At 35.5% G+C, this 15,381-nt stretch overlaps 1 protein-coding gene and 1 pseudogene across 1 annotated transcript in view; one reads left to right on the top strand and one right to left on the bottom strand.

Moving 5' to 3' along the window:
• Positions 1-8,460: 8,460 nt before the first annotated feature.
• The window catches only part of HOMER1 (homer scaffold protein 1), a 113,111-nt gene continuing 106,190 nt past the window's right edge, over positions 8,461-15,381 (bottom strand). The window contains exon 9 of the mRNA XM_016118826.2: positions 8,461-12,209. Within this exon, the coding sequence (XP_015974312.1) occupies positions 12,021-12,209 (189 nt within the window). The 3' untranslated portion in view covers positions 8,461-12,020. The remainder of the gene's footprint in view (positions 12,210-15,381) is intronic.
• Positions 12,990-13,108, top strand: LOC118606965 (annotated as a pseudogene).

Genomic DNA, 15,381 nt, shown 5'->3' with positions numbered 1-15,381 from the left:
CACCGCCTCAGCTCCACCTCAGATTACCAGGCATTAGATTCTCACAGGAACACCGGTCCCTGGTGCCAAAAAGGTTGGGGACCACTGCCCTATATAATCGAGCAAAAAAATGTTTAATTTTCACTAGTGTTGTTGATATTTAGATTGGCTATTAGGAAAAAACTCCTCTGAATTATTCATCGAAATGAACTTTGTAACTAATGAAGACAGCAGTTATAGACCAATGATCAACCTTAATGATATAGTTTTAAAAAACTGCAAAATTGTGATATAACCTTTATTTTTTTAATTAGCTATTCTGTTTCTTGCCAAACTATTTGCAGTAGTTATACAAGGAACATCAGAGCAGTATAACAAGATCAAACTATTGATCAAAAAATAGGGACAGGAACAATTGGGTAATACTGTGGGGAAATAAAATCCTAGTAGCCATTAAAAAAAAAAAAAACGCAGAAGATAACACCCTGTGTACATGAACTATGATCTACCTTGCAGGAACACTGCGGAGACATGTGAGCCTGCACTGTATTAATATAAACTAGGCCCTGTTAGAATCCCAGCATTCCCAGGCAACCAGAATGTGGCCTCAAGTTTGGATGTAAAGCAAGTAGTTTTCTGTTCAATAGGAGATGCCACAAAGAATTTTAGTTTGTGCCCCTGAACTAGCTTTGTTCTGAGTCCTACTGATTTAGTATAAAACCAAATGATAGTGATCAGTTTGATTATCTGTTGTCACCTGCTAGTTCTCCTCTAAGTCATTTTGGACCTTTCTCTGCACACTGCCGTAAGCATCAGGGCTTTCTAGGGCTCTGGTCCTTTCCTCTTCACCCTCTATTGATTTCATCCGCTCATGGCTTCACCAACAGCTTGTTTTCTGGTAACTTCAAATTTATTTCTCCAATCTATACTTCTCTTCCAACCTTTAGACCCACAGGACTTCTGGAGAAGAACCTCAAACTCAACAAACAAAACTTACCTTTCTTTAAACCAAATCTGGAAACCTAGAAGTCCTCCAGTTACCAAGGTCAATTAGTAGTGGGTGCATTTTCACAGGCCACAATGAGGCAGTGCAAAGAATATTACTTTTTCTCAATTTTGTTCTAAAATATATTCTACCTGGCAGTGGAAACATCTTTTTTGTTAATTCAAAATAAACTCATCTAATTAGGGTTTTCCTTCTACCACCTCCTCCCTGGGTTACAACTAGTTTCCATATAGTGTCCAAGTACTTGGGGTCTGGGGGAGTTGTGGGTTTGCCTCCTCCATCAATTCTGGTGTTTGCTTACACAGCTGGGTTCTCTCTGGCCCTGGTCACGGGCACCTTTCTGCACCAACATGCACTGAGATGTTCATCTGGTCTTTGGGCCCAGATCCATGCAGGTGACCCTCTGTTTCGATTCATTGGCTCATTTATCAACTACTACTGCACCTGCTGGAGGGGGCGGGGCAGGCAAACTTCACGGATGCTTCCCTGTGCCACTCTGGGGTCCTAAGAAACTTGCCGGGGATTGTCTTAGCTTAGACACGCCATGTCACCATTTCTTCTCAGGGGAGGCAGCATCATCCGAGCCCAGGGAAATTCTTGTAGGCAGATCTGAAAAACTGAGGCATGGGTGTCTTCTGCTATTCGATTGTCAATCCTGTCTGAGGGCTCACCTGTCTGTCCTTGACCTAAGGCCGGTGTGTTAGAGGGAGCAGGGAGGGCTCAGGGCCCCTTCTTAGTGATGCTTGCTACCCTCTCATTGTCATTTCCCTTCAATTCCTCTTTCTTGTTAAAGTTTTTTTTTTTTTTTAATCTGATTTGAGAGGAGAAATTCAAAAGTAGAGAAATGACTCTCACATTATTGCAGTAACAACCCATTCTGAGAACCAGGGAACAGAACTCTTTGGCTGTTGTCTGAATTGGGGGTAAAAAGAAAGGAAAGGAACAATAAATGCCAGGAAAGCGGCAGAGATTAAAAATCTAAAAATGCCATCCCATCACATACCTTTTGAACATCTTTTATATTTAGTTCAACTGTTTTTTTTTATGGTTCAGCTGTTTTTGCATCATTTCCAATTTTTGTTTTTTCATCTCTTACCTAGATTGCTACAATTAAAAAAAAATCATCCTGAATCCTGAATCTGGTCTTGCAGAACTTTCTTTAATCCATTTCTCACCAGTTTTACTGAGATATAATTGACATATGACATTGTGTAAGGTTAAGGTATATAACGTGTTGATCTGAAATACATATATATTATACAAAAGTACTACAATAAAGTTAGTCAACACATCCATTACCTCATATAGTCTTGAATTCATTCTTGATACTGTGGCCAGTGATTCGCTTTCTCTAATATGTGAATCCAATCACATTATTTCCTTCCTCCAAGGTTTCAGTGGCTTTCCATTGCCTTTAGGAAGTCAGAACTGCCAAGGACAGGGAACAAGGGCCCAGTCTGGAACCTGCTCACCTCATCTACTCTGGTGTCCCAAACTAAGCCACTCATGGGTCCACCAGGGAGCTTGACTGAATTTGAGCGTACAGCTCTTTGTTCTTGTGATGCATCCTTTCCCCTACGCTCTCTGCCCAACACTTGAATCTTCAAAGTAAACTTATCTATTATCCTAGTGGTAAGGTGGCAAAAGGCTCCGGGTGTTAAGAGGGAGACATTGTTTGGATATACCGCAGTTCAAGCATCTCCCTAGATCTCCTTTCTTTAAGCCTATCCCTTTCCTCCCCACTTTGAAGGTTATAAAGCACAACACTTTGTTTTTCCTACATACCCTTGGTGGTCCCTTAGTCATGCCCAGATGGTGGCACTGTGCAACAGTTGGTGGACCAAGTCACTAAACATGGCTAAAATTTACGTTGGCCATCCTCTCTTTTTCCAAGGCAGTATGCATGTTCAGCTAACAAATTTAGTGAGCAACTACTATGTACAAAGCATGTTGTTGCTTACAATATAATTTAGGAATATTTTCATCAATATCAGTTAAAACATTTTTTTGAGTTTTTCAGTAAAATTTATTCATCTAGAGTCCATTCTGACTGGAATTATAAGAAGCACTACTGGGACATTTAGTAACTGGATACTAATCAATCCTGAATACTTAACAAATTAGCCTCCAGGTCAGGAAACAGAGGGTAGAGTAATAAAGAAAGGAAAAAATATGCAAACGCTTAAATAGTGTGATATATCCATAAAATGGAATACTCTGAAGGCGTTAAAAAAGGGTAAGGTAGCTCTGTATGTACCAACTTGGACAGATCTTCCAGAGATTAAAAAAAAAAAAAAAAGCAAGTAAATTGTAAAACAAGACATATCATGTAAAATGTATGTACTCCTCCAAAACAACTAGATATAACACATATATGTTGTATAAAAGCATATAAAAATGTTGAAAGTATATACATCAAATAGATTATAGTAGAAATTTTAGGAATGGTACTGAGAGGTCAAGGGTGACTTTTCCTTTATCTATATACTATTAAAAACATGTGCAAAAAGAAATCACATATGAACCTCAAGTGTAATTAAAATAAAGGGTTTTTTTTTTCTGGAAAAGGAGAGACATAGGGGGATAAATATTCAAGGATATAACAGTATCGTGAAATGAAAAATGATTTTCCTCATTGATAGGTTGTTAATAATGTAAGTTGGTAAACTTTTGTACCTGCACCTGCCTTCTTATAAAAGGTCTGCAGTTCCTAGCTGGGCACGATGGAGTGGGCCGGGCACAGGATTAACAGGCAGAGGACCTGTGGTCTAACCCTTGTTCCGGCTCTTGGCCAATCAACCTTGCTGAATCTCAGACTCCATAAAGTCTATGAAATGGGAATAGCAAGAACAAGTAGGTCATGACATTGTTGTGAACTATTGTGAGATGGCCATGTGCTATGGACTATGAAGTTCTATGTTTTACACGATTATATTTAACACAGGATTTTAACACAGACTGTACTCTAAAGGCTCTGTTAGAGGAGACCAAGAATAGTCACTATGAAATATAAAAATATGAACAAAGGTGGTTTAAAAGTTAGTGTTTATTTGACAATTCACAAGTGATTTGTAAATTTTATGGATTTGGAGCCAAATTTGAAAACTTGTAGCTCCTTTCTTCCTGGAATTTCTAACATGCTCTAATTTGCTCAAGTAGAACAAGTCACTCAAAGAATTCAAGCTAATTTTAACTTAAACTAGAAAAAAAAATCAAATACTATACAGCAGTCTAAAACCAAATACAAGGAGTATTTTGTTGTTGTTTGAGATCATTTCTACCAGAGATAATTTGTATACAGTTGCATGTTTATGAATCAATATGAAAAGAAGAGAAAGGACCACTTAAGAAAATAGAATGTCAGCTCTACACTTTCTATAGCAATGCACACACAAAATCACCTGGTCCTAGTGGTGAATTCAGTATCAAAGTAACACATTTAAAAAGACATATAATAAATACACTTAATGCCTCTAGAACTTGACTTGGAGGAGAGGCAGGTTAAGTCACAGAAAGATTATAAGCCCAGTTCTACTAGGAGCATCAACTTCTTTTTGTCTGTAGCTCTCCAAGACTGCAACCTTTTAGAAATGACAGCTAAACAGAAGTCCGATATGTTAACAGAAAGAATGGTATGCAACATTTAATTCCATCAACAAGTCACTAAGGAAATGATCTCATTTTCATAAACATTTGAGACTGGGTTTACAAAGGCAGTGGTTATCTTATGTAGACCCCATCTCTGTATTTTGTTTCAGTTGCACAGTATTGAGGAAGCCCTGATTCACACTAAGAAATGGTAGCATTCTTTAATAGCTCACCTTGAAATACCAAGATGCTCTTCAGTTTACCAGAGAAGGCCTCATTCTGACATCCGCACAAAAACAGTTAAACTGGTACTGATGCATGCTAGATTTCAATGTTTTAAATAGTTATGAACAGTGTATTTGTTTGTTGGTTTTAATTTTTTAAGTTAAAACCAAACATTAATGAAGATCTCAACAGAACACAATTTAAATATTGCCTCACAACATGAGTTGATTTATTGATTATTATGTAAAATCTAGCTTTCTGAAACTTCACCCTAGGTTTCCAGGAGTCTCTACTCTTCGGTTGTCCACTCATCCCTCCTGGCCATTGTTTCTGTCTTTCACAAGCTCTTGTCCTGCACCTGGCCGAAAGGGACACTTTCATCCCATGTTCTCTCCATTTCTCATGCCATCAATTACCATTACCTATGCTGAAAATATCTCCAGCTCTTATTTTTCCCCTAAGCTCCATTTAGACTTTTATCTCCACTTGGACATTTTATAGGTGTTTTAAACTCAAAACAGAACTAACTCATTATTCATGTTTTTTCTTGCTTCCTCACTTCCACGAAAACTAAGCCCCTCCCCCTGTTGAATTCACTCTCTCAAATGAATGAGACTGTTCACCTGGTTGTCCAACTCAAGAGATGTGACGATCGTCCTGCATTCTTTTTATTCTTCTTTCCTTGCCGTTTACATTAGCCAACTAGTCCTATTGATTCTACTTTCTCTTTATTCTCTGAATCCATTCCATCGTCTTTATTCCCAATGCCACTGCCAAGATGTAGCCTCTCAACAGGAAATATTGTGGTTTGTGTAACTACCTAGACTTATAAAACATTTAATACATCATTTACAAAAAAAAAAAAAAATCCCTTAATATTTCTGGGTTACCTTCAGAATAAACCCAAATTTTCTTTTGACTTATAGAGTCCTTCCTGATTTGCCCTTTGACTACTCCATTACACTCTCTGCACTCTCGCCCTATCTCCTACTCCTACATAAAGACTCACAGTCAGCTACTATGTCTTCTGAGAAAGACTCCTCTGCTTTTCCCCTCTGGGCTCGCTCGTGCATGTCCTCTCTCTACTACAGCACGTTCGCACTGTAAAGTAACCGTCCTGCCCTAAATTGTGAGCTTCTCTCTTGTCTCTGTTCCAAAATAGGGCCTGGAACGTAACAGGTGTTCAATAAATGTTTTAGGAGAGTAAAAAGCGTGGATTAGAGGCCAATGGATCACTTTCAGTTCTTTTAAGAAAACACTAACCCCACGACTGTAGACTTCCCAGTGAGACGGCACCTTGCTCTATGAATCTTTTAAATTAAGCCAACTCAAACCAAATCCTTCGGGTTCCTCATAAAGTTAAACGGAATTACCATATGACCTTGCGATTTTCCTCCTAGGTGGAAATTAAAACAAGGACTCAAACTAATACTCATATATGAATATTCATTGTAGAATTATGCACAATAGCCAAAAGGTAAAAATGACCCCAAGTGGCCATCAAAAGACGAATGGCTAAATCCAATGTGATATATCCATACAACAAAATATTATTCAGCATTGAAATGAAAATTCAGTATATGCCACAATATGGATAAACCTTGAAAACATTATGCTAAATGAAATAACCAGACACAAAAGGGCAAATACTGTATGATTCTTATCGATCTAATGGCCTCTGGAAAGGCCTTAACTTCTATGGAACCAGAATTGACCACAAACTCACCCAATACTAATTGTAAAACCCATATCCTGCTGAACTACTATTTAGTGTTAAAGGGTGAGTTTTATAGATTTATAACTTATTTCACTAGGGAAATTAAGAGATGACTTGCTTTCCCAAGGCCTTTATGAATAGTTTGCTACTTAAATCTTATAGACGGAATTCTGCATGTGAAAATACTTTCTTTGTATTATCTCAAGCTTGCAAGTTAAAAAACTTGGGACTAAAACATTGCATAAATGACACCTGCAAATAAAATATAATTTACGACTGAATAACAACAAGCATTGTAAACACTAAAGAAGCCTGAAGGAAGTTCAAGATCAGTGAATATAAAACATACAGTTAAGAAGTGCCCTAACAGAGACGTTCTAGAGAGACAAGGCAGGCAAACTAGAGGGAAGTAGTTTACTAGAAACATAAGCAAGACCTCCACCTTTTGACTGTTATACTGGATAACCAAACTGATGACTGTGGGAACACAGCAAGTGCAATAATTTGAGCCTCTTCTCTTCATTCCCCCATCTCCCTTCCAAAGGAACACCCCCTGGAAGGGCCCCTATACACAAAAATGAAATGTCAAACAGTACAGTGCCTGTCACACGAAGATATTCAACGAATATTCATTTCTGTTGCATTTTATACTGAAGTTGTCAGGAAAGCATTCACTTCAAGTACGTGTGCTTTCTAGCCATGTTTTCTGAAAGTCATTCCACTTAAGGTATAACGATCAACTAAGTCATAGACATGTTGTATATGTATGACTTGCCATATAAGTGCATATATAATAACTTATAAATCATAGGTAACAAAATAAAATCATAAATTGATAGAAAAGATACCTACAAAAGATTTTTCTCTGCTACAGAAATGGGCTTAATTTTGCATTTATTAGGTACCCATTAGAGCCTTAATTTGGTGTTATTAGGAGAAAGCAGAGTAATAGTTCTATCCCTGGGTAGATCTGATGTGAAATTAACTCACAAATAGGTCAGAATCCCATAGAATGGTGAGATCTGAATGTTAGATGTCTTATATGAGGTTATACATTCTGACAACAAATGATAGGATCGTATGAAAGCCTTTGAAATTCATCAGGGCAATTCCAAGCTCCTTTAGTTAAAAGCAGCAACAAGGTAGGACATACTATTTTATGTGTCTCCAGCTATTCTGATGGACCTTAGAAAAAACTGAGGTCACCATGCTCCTTCTCTTTTTGCTGGCTCTGCTTTTACACACAAAAAAATTGCCTCTGCGCCCAGATATACTCCTGGTATCTTCTGGGATGCGTCCTTTAAAGGACAGACATGTTCTTAAAGAGATCAAAGGATCAACCAGAAGTCTATTGGGAGCTTGTGGCCTTTTCTAGTCTAGATGTAATTTTTCTCCCTAGGTCACCTGTTTTTGGTAAAAATCACTTAAGATGTTTCTTTTCTTTCTAGCGCATTAAGCAGAAATCACTTAGGAGTGAGTGCAGATTTTCTCTTTCTTGGATAATAGTGTTAGCTAATTTGCTAGGTAGTATATAAACAAAAAAAAAGGAAAGATGTTGATTTCTTTAATTCAATAATTATGCTTCTATTGGTGTGACATCTATATATCAGTTTCTCATAGAGCAAAACTGTCATAAAAATTTAAGGTCCAATTTAACATGAACATTAGAAACACTTTCACAATTTAGAATGAGGCGAATGATGCATCTGTTTCCATCCTAAAATGATCCTTTTCTTGTAATTTTCAAAATATCCTCTTACACGAAATTTTATCTTCTCAACGAATATTACAATATGGTAACCTACTTGTGAAAAATTTTTAAATGTGCCATTTTCAACTACTACTTACTTGTTAGTTTTTCTTTAAGTTTTATATAAATTAATTTACTTCACGAATGGTAGAAGAACAATACTAAATAACCAGAAGATAAAAACTCATTGAAGACTTTCATCGAAAAGTTCATTTTATAATTTCAAGCACAGAATGTCAATATGTTAAAATCATTTGATATTAACTGAAGAAAAAGGTTTCTTCAAAAAACAAAACAAAACAAACAACAACAAAAACACGACAAACACCAACACTGCCACCAAACAAACTTTTCCTCTGGCCGCCTCCCATTCCAGAACTGACAGAAAATCAGGTCTGCAAGGAGAGAACAGTTGAGCTGCATACTCCAGAGTTAAATAAAAACATGGAAGACTGTAGCACATGTTAAAGAATAAATTTAATTTCAACAAAATTTAAATCTTTAACAAAGAAATGAGTTTTAAAAGGTGGTAGTGGTTTAATTTTGAGTGTTCCTTTTTCATTCCACTTGGAAAAAAAGTGTAAATTTTTCCTCTGCTTCCCAACAGTTCAATGACAGCAAAACATTAAATCTATGATGGTGCTGGAGTTGCTCTATAGGGACAGAGATGCAGCTTCATGAACTTTTTAAAATCTGCAATAAGTGAGAGACAGACAGACATACAGAGAGAGACAGAGAGAGGAGAGAGAGGGAGACGGAAGGAGGGAGAGAGAGAGGGAAAAAGAGAGAGAGAGAAGAGGAAGAGGAGAAACAAAAACTAATTTTCCAGGCAGGGAAATACTTATAAAACCTTTTATGTCAAAGTTAGGACTTCACAACATAACACACTAATGCAAAATCCAATAGCACCTGTAAGATTTACGTAAATGCTGCCATTACTTAAATGCTTTTAAAAAATTATCTGTAAAAGACTAAAGGAAAAAAGATAAAGTACATTCTCCAGAGAACAACAAATGTATTTCAAAATAAAAACTGTATTTTTGTTTTTCTTTTTTTTTTTTCAGAATTTTTTTTTTTTTTTTGGTACAAGAATTCATAGTTATATAACTTATACACAACGGGATCAATCTCTGCTCTCCTTTTCTGCGTCACTTCAAGTCCACATGTTCAGGCTACAGTCCCCAACATTCTTTTCTGATAAATATATTACCACAGTTTTAATTAAATATAGATACATTATATAATACTTGTCTCTGGGAAAATCAAATTTTAATATTCAAACTTTATTTATATAATACAGAAATGAAGAAAACTACAGTAGGCACACAACCTAATTATGACTTGTAGATGATAATTCTAGATACTCTCCTATTGTAAATTAATGTTTAAAATAATCTTAATAAGATTTTATTTATATGTGCACTTGTGTTCACCTTATCCCATATACTATACACGTCTAATGACATTCTGGGAATTTAAAGGTGCAGCCCTCAAGAAATTGTGAAATCACTATTTAAAACAAAACAAAACAAATTAGGCTCTATCGGACAAGGAAAAAACTCACAAAATTTCCAATTTTAAATTTCATATCAGTAGGAAAATATTAAAAATAATTTTCTGTATATACATATGGTCATATGTATATATTGAATTATACACGTCTCACATATCAATACAAATGGAGACATTTTGATGAGTTATTTTCCCATTAAATAACAACTATGTCAAAATTTAAAAATATTTTAATGCGTCATTAAAATAATTCACTTACCATTTCAACAGATTACACTGTTGTTGTTTTTTTAACTCTTCAAACTACATTCCCTGATCCCTAGAGTTAAATCCTCTATTTAAATCAAAATCTGGTGCTCTTTGTTACTCAGAAACTGATGGATAAAATCACATCTACTTCAAAATTCTATCACTCAAATAAATTTTATTACCTGATTTATTAGAGAAATATCTCAGCTCTGAGCTTTGTACCTAAATTATCCTCCCTATAATACATAGGTGAGGGAAATATCCTAAAATAAATGGAGGTAACTTACTTACATGATGTTCTAGCACATATAATACATGATGATTAAATGTCTGATATAAACTTTTCAGAGACACCTGAAAACTCAGTTTAGAAACTAACTTTAGAAACAAACCATTTATTTTTCACTCTAATATAAATTAATATGTATGTATTTACATACATACACATACATATATATAAAAGAAAACTGTCTATGTTGAATATCTGTGAGTGAAAAAATGGTTACAAACTGATTATTTAGCTTAATTTTGTACTTAACAATTCAATCTTTTGGGGGTACAAACAAAAAGTCAGTGCATTTTGTAGACTCCATAGAGTCAGACACTCAAGCATACACTTTAAAAAAGAACCCTCCTCAAAATCACAGGCATTGTACAGCAAGAATATATGGACTCTAATGCAATTCCTACTCCATAAGCAGACTAGACAGCACTTGGCTTACTTTTAAAATAGTTTCTTCAAAGAAAGAAATAAAGAAAAGCATCTTTGCTAAAAGTCTTTTAAAATTACATCAAAACAACATTAAAACCTGTTTACTGACAAGAGCCTATTGAACTGAATTTCTGTTTTGAAATGCCTATTTAACAGTTCAGAATATTGCCTTGTGAAGTTTGACTAGAAATGTGGTTGACATGAAGCCCCAGACAGAGCACACGGCTCCAATCCCAATAGTCCTCTGATTGGCTGTTTGTTTGATGGAAATGGATCCCCTTTAAAATAGCTATACACCTTAAAGTGATCAATAATAAACAGTTCCCCAATAACCATAATTATCTGTAAATTGAAATGCATTGATCGTTCAGAAAAGATTTCTTGCAAAATATATAAATAAATGTAACTGCATATTCTGTAAATATACTTAACATTGCTAGAGCAGACCGTCAGTGACGGGCTGCTGTGTTTCAGTCCTATGTCAAATTTATTAGAAATTTAAAAAGAAAAATTTCTGAGGGACTCAGCTGCCTTCGTTAGTTGGCTTTAAAATGTGTAATAAAATGGGAGACAATATCTTTTCATAAATACATGGAATCAATATGGAAAAGTAAACTATACAGCAGACAAGATTAGAGAACACCAGAGGGTACCAGAGTGGTCAACAGAATGATGCATCTTCCAGTATAAAAAAAGGGAAGAATGCTATACAGCCAGTTATAGTAAGCATGTTTCAATCAAAGATGCAGCTCTTTCTCACTCCTGGCAAGAATTAACTGGTAATGGCACTGCTTCTCAACAGTGCAAAAATATCCTGAGAAATTACTTAGATTACAACAAAAGACAGGGCTTTCATCACTAAGTTTTTGCACAAAACACAGCTTTAGATATCATAAATAAATTAATTTAGAAAGCAGATAGCCTTCACTGTGTTGAACACAAAAAGGGGATGTGACCCAGACATTGTGAATTCTCCCATTGGCTAATATCAGGAAAAAAAGATTGCATTAAGTGTCTATTTATAATTTTCTAGTTAACTATGGCCAATAATATACATGGAGGTAATTTGTAGTTCAAGTGTTTCATCTCTTTTTTCCTCAACCTAGCTACAAGCGGAATTCTAAAATTTACACTGAAATATACAATTCCAATTTTCAAAAGATCCTCCTCCTGGAGGAGTGATATTTAATTTTTGTGTGTGTGATCTTGAAGCAGAGCCCCAAACAGTCCTATGAAGAGAGAGTGTATTTTTTAATCAATTGGCACTGAAATTTCACTTTCCTTAGCTGCATTCTAGTAGCTTGGCCAAGTTATCTCGTAATTCTGTTAGTTCAAATATTTTTCCATCAAGAATTTCTAAGAGTGTCTTCAGGTTATTGCGAAAAGCTTCTTGTTCATTCTGACTTTTCTCCAGACGTTGCTCTAAGTCAGACAGTTGTCCCTCCAGGTCTTTGTTCCGAATTTCTACTTCCTTTAGAAACAAAAGTGTGATACATATGCATGTCAGTTCATGACTTACAAAATAATATAACTTTCACTATTACTAACACTATGGTAACTAATGCAATTTGACCATTAGGACAAGCTACTGAACCTCAGCTTAACACAATTTTAGGAAATTTCAGATCTCGCCATCTGAGAATTCCACGTGACTTTACAGAATGGTTTGTTCATCAATCTATCTATCTACTCAACAAAAATTTCCTGACTGCTTACTTTGTGCCAGGCAACACCCTAGACACTCAAATACTGAGAGAAAATTGAAGACCTACTTTGAGAACTATCTATATCTCAGTTCTGTTTCTGTCCATGTACTTTTCCTAATGCACAACTGTTAGCAATCACAGGTCAAAGCAGGCAGAGAAAAAGAGGGAAATTAATTTTTTCTACTTATTGGCAATTCTGAAGAAAGACTGAAAGAAGAAAATGATTCTCTAAAATGAGGTTTTAGGATCCCCTGAATATTTAACTATTCTTTGTTTTGCTCAATAGCAAATGAATGTATGCAGCAGAGAATATTGCTCAACTGGTAAAACCTGTAGTGAAGAAATATAATAATTATACACCTAAGAATTATAACACTAACAATCCCAACATACTGGAAATCAAGGAAACAAAAAAGTCACGAAAAGGAAGTTCATGACGGCAACAACAAATTGTTAACACAGAATTCTGGTTACTTAGAAGTTTTTATTGCTCTAAAAATGTTTCTAAACATCACAAATATAATAGTAATTCTAAAAAATAAAATGACTACAGCCATGTCATTCTGAAAAAGCCCGATCCCATCTGATCTCAGAAGCTAAGCAAGGTCAGGCCTGGTTAGTACTTGGATGGCAGACCACCTAGGAAGACCAAGTGCTATAGGCATAACAAATAAAAATTAAGGGAGTGTAAGCTGACAAGGTCCTTGCAATCTGTGAGGTCAACCAAGGGGTGCCTCGCCTAAAAAATTAATAATAATAAAAAAAGATAAATAAATAAATAGAATGACATAAAGAGCATATAAAGTAAGTTTTTGTAAAATATCGAATTGAGAAAAACAGCAGAAACCAGCTATTATACTTTAAGTAAACTCTTCAGATAAGCAATGAACTGAAAGTTACAGCAGTCTCCCTTATCTGAGAGGGGACATGTTCTAAGACTCCCAGGATGCCTGACTGCGATAGAACTAAACCCTATACATACCATGTTTTCCCCTGTACATACATACCTACCAAAATGTTTAATTTATAAATTAGGCACAGTACAATAGTAACAACAATAATAATGAAATAGAACAATTATAACAATATGCTATAATAAAAGTTATATGAATGTGGTCTCTCTCCAAATCTGGTAACTGATATGGCTACTGAGTACGGGGCAGGTCGCCTATACTAGGTGGATACACTGAACAAAAAGGTGACTTATGTCCCCGGACAGGACAGAGCAGGATGGCACAAGATTTCATCATGATACTCAGAATGGCACAGAATTTAATATTTATGAATTGTTTATTTCTGGAATTTTCCATTTAATATTTTCAGATCACAGTTGACTACAGATAATTAAAACCGCATAAAATAAAACTGGGGATAAGGGGGAAGTAGTGTATATATCTTTTCTGGAAAGCTTACGTTTATATCTGAGAGGAATTAAGTGGCTGATACAAATTACATTCACATATACAAATTATATGGGGAAATGAAAACATTTTGATGTAACACAATATAAATCAGCCTCAGAAAATGTTTCAAATGTTAGTATATCATTTTAATCTAAATCTTTAAAAAAATTCTATCAAGTCTAGAGGATAGAGGAAAAACGTTTTAATTTTTAATTATTGAAAGACAATTTGGTAAATGTTAAATGAAAAAAACAATACTGCAATGGGGCAAAAACTTGTATGCATGAGGACAAATGGGGAATTAATGTACAAAAAGCAAACAGGTGCTATTAGTTCAGGTTTTTGGGATTATGGATACCTTTTTCCAAAATTTGTCTTATAATACCTGTAAAGATTAAACTTTTGGGAAAAATAACTGGGAAATGGCTTGAGTACATATAAAAAGTAACAACTGATTTAGGATTCTGAACATAAATGTTCACATGCTTTGACAGAAATAACTAAGAGCAAGGCTTACGCAAGGATGTCACAGATGAGCTGCAAGAGGCTGAGAAAATATTTAAAAAAAAATAAAGCAGCTATATTGATTTATAAATACAGAATTTAAGGAATCCCAATCTAATCTTAAGTATTTACTGTTAGATGTTTTCACAAGGTATGTTTCTAATCTCATTCCTCTGAATAATCCACAAGATGAAGATAAGTAAACTGAGAGCAGAATCTGAAATCAATAAAATATTTATAAATTCCAAAGCCAAGTTCATGGAGGCTCTAAACACTGAGGGAGAAAAGCGACCCTGGGATCAAATATAAAAATTCCACTCATGATAGCACAGTATGTGCTCTTGCTGCTTAAACAATAAGCTTAAGAGTAGAATGTTTCCAACTATGAAAATAGACCAAATATCATTCACTAGGAAACACCCACTTTGCCAGGCACCACCCGGTTTGCCCTCTAAAGCCTGCCTTGAAAATAAAAGGCTTTCTTGTTCTCCTTGCCAATCAATGAAACATCCAAACATTTCAATGGAAGCAAGCAGAACACCAAACTCCCTCAGCTATTAAAATTGTGTCCTTCTCTCTAGGAGTCTCATATGCTAAGCCATTTCTCTGATTGGAGGAATTTTATTACTCAGATAACAAAAGGGATCCAGTACAATGCTGACGGTGCTGGTCTATTTTGAGGCTGAGAATATGATCCCAGGATAACCCAGTACGCAGGGTCCAACATAAGGCAATCGGAGCCCTGGTTGGTGGCACTTCCCAGCGTTCTACCTTCTGTCTGTATCTTCCAGCCCTCTCCTTCTTGCCTGTTATTGTCTCTCCTAATTCATTCGTTTATTATCATTTTTGTCCTACTATTTTCCCCTTCTCCTTTACTGATATACAAACTATGCCTGGGGCACTTAAAACCTGGTCCAGACTTGATAAATCACTGGAGGCCAGAATTTGCTAATTCTATTTTGAGTACTTTGAGTATTTTGAGGCAGTAACCGAAAGTATAAATCCTAGTAAGCAAAAGATCATGCTCTGA

This window comes from Rousettus aegyptiacus, unplaced genomic scaffold (assembly GCF_014176215.1).
Source record: "Rousettus aegyptiacus isolate mRouAeg1 unplaced genomic scaffold, mRouAeg1.p scaffold_m13_p_8, whole genome shotgun sequence".
NCBI lineage: Eukaryota > Metazoa > Chordata > Mammalia > Chiroptera > Pteropodidae > Rousettus > Rousettus aegyptiacus.
The sequence above is the reverse complement of the archived record's forward strand: the minus strand, read 5'-3'. Positions and strand labels throughout refer to the sequence as shown.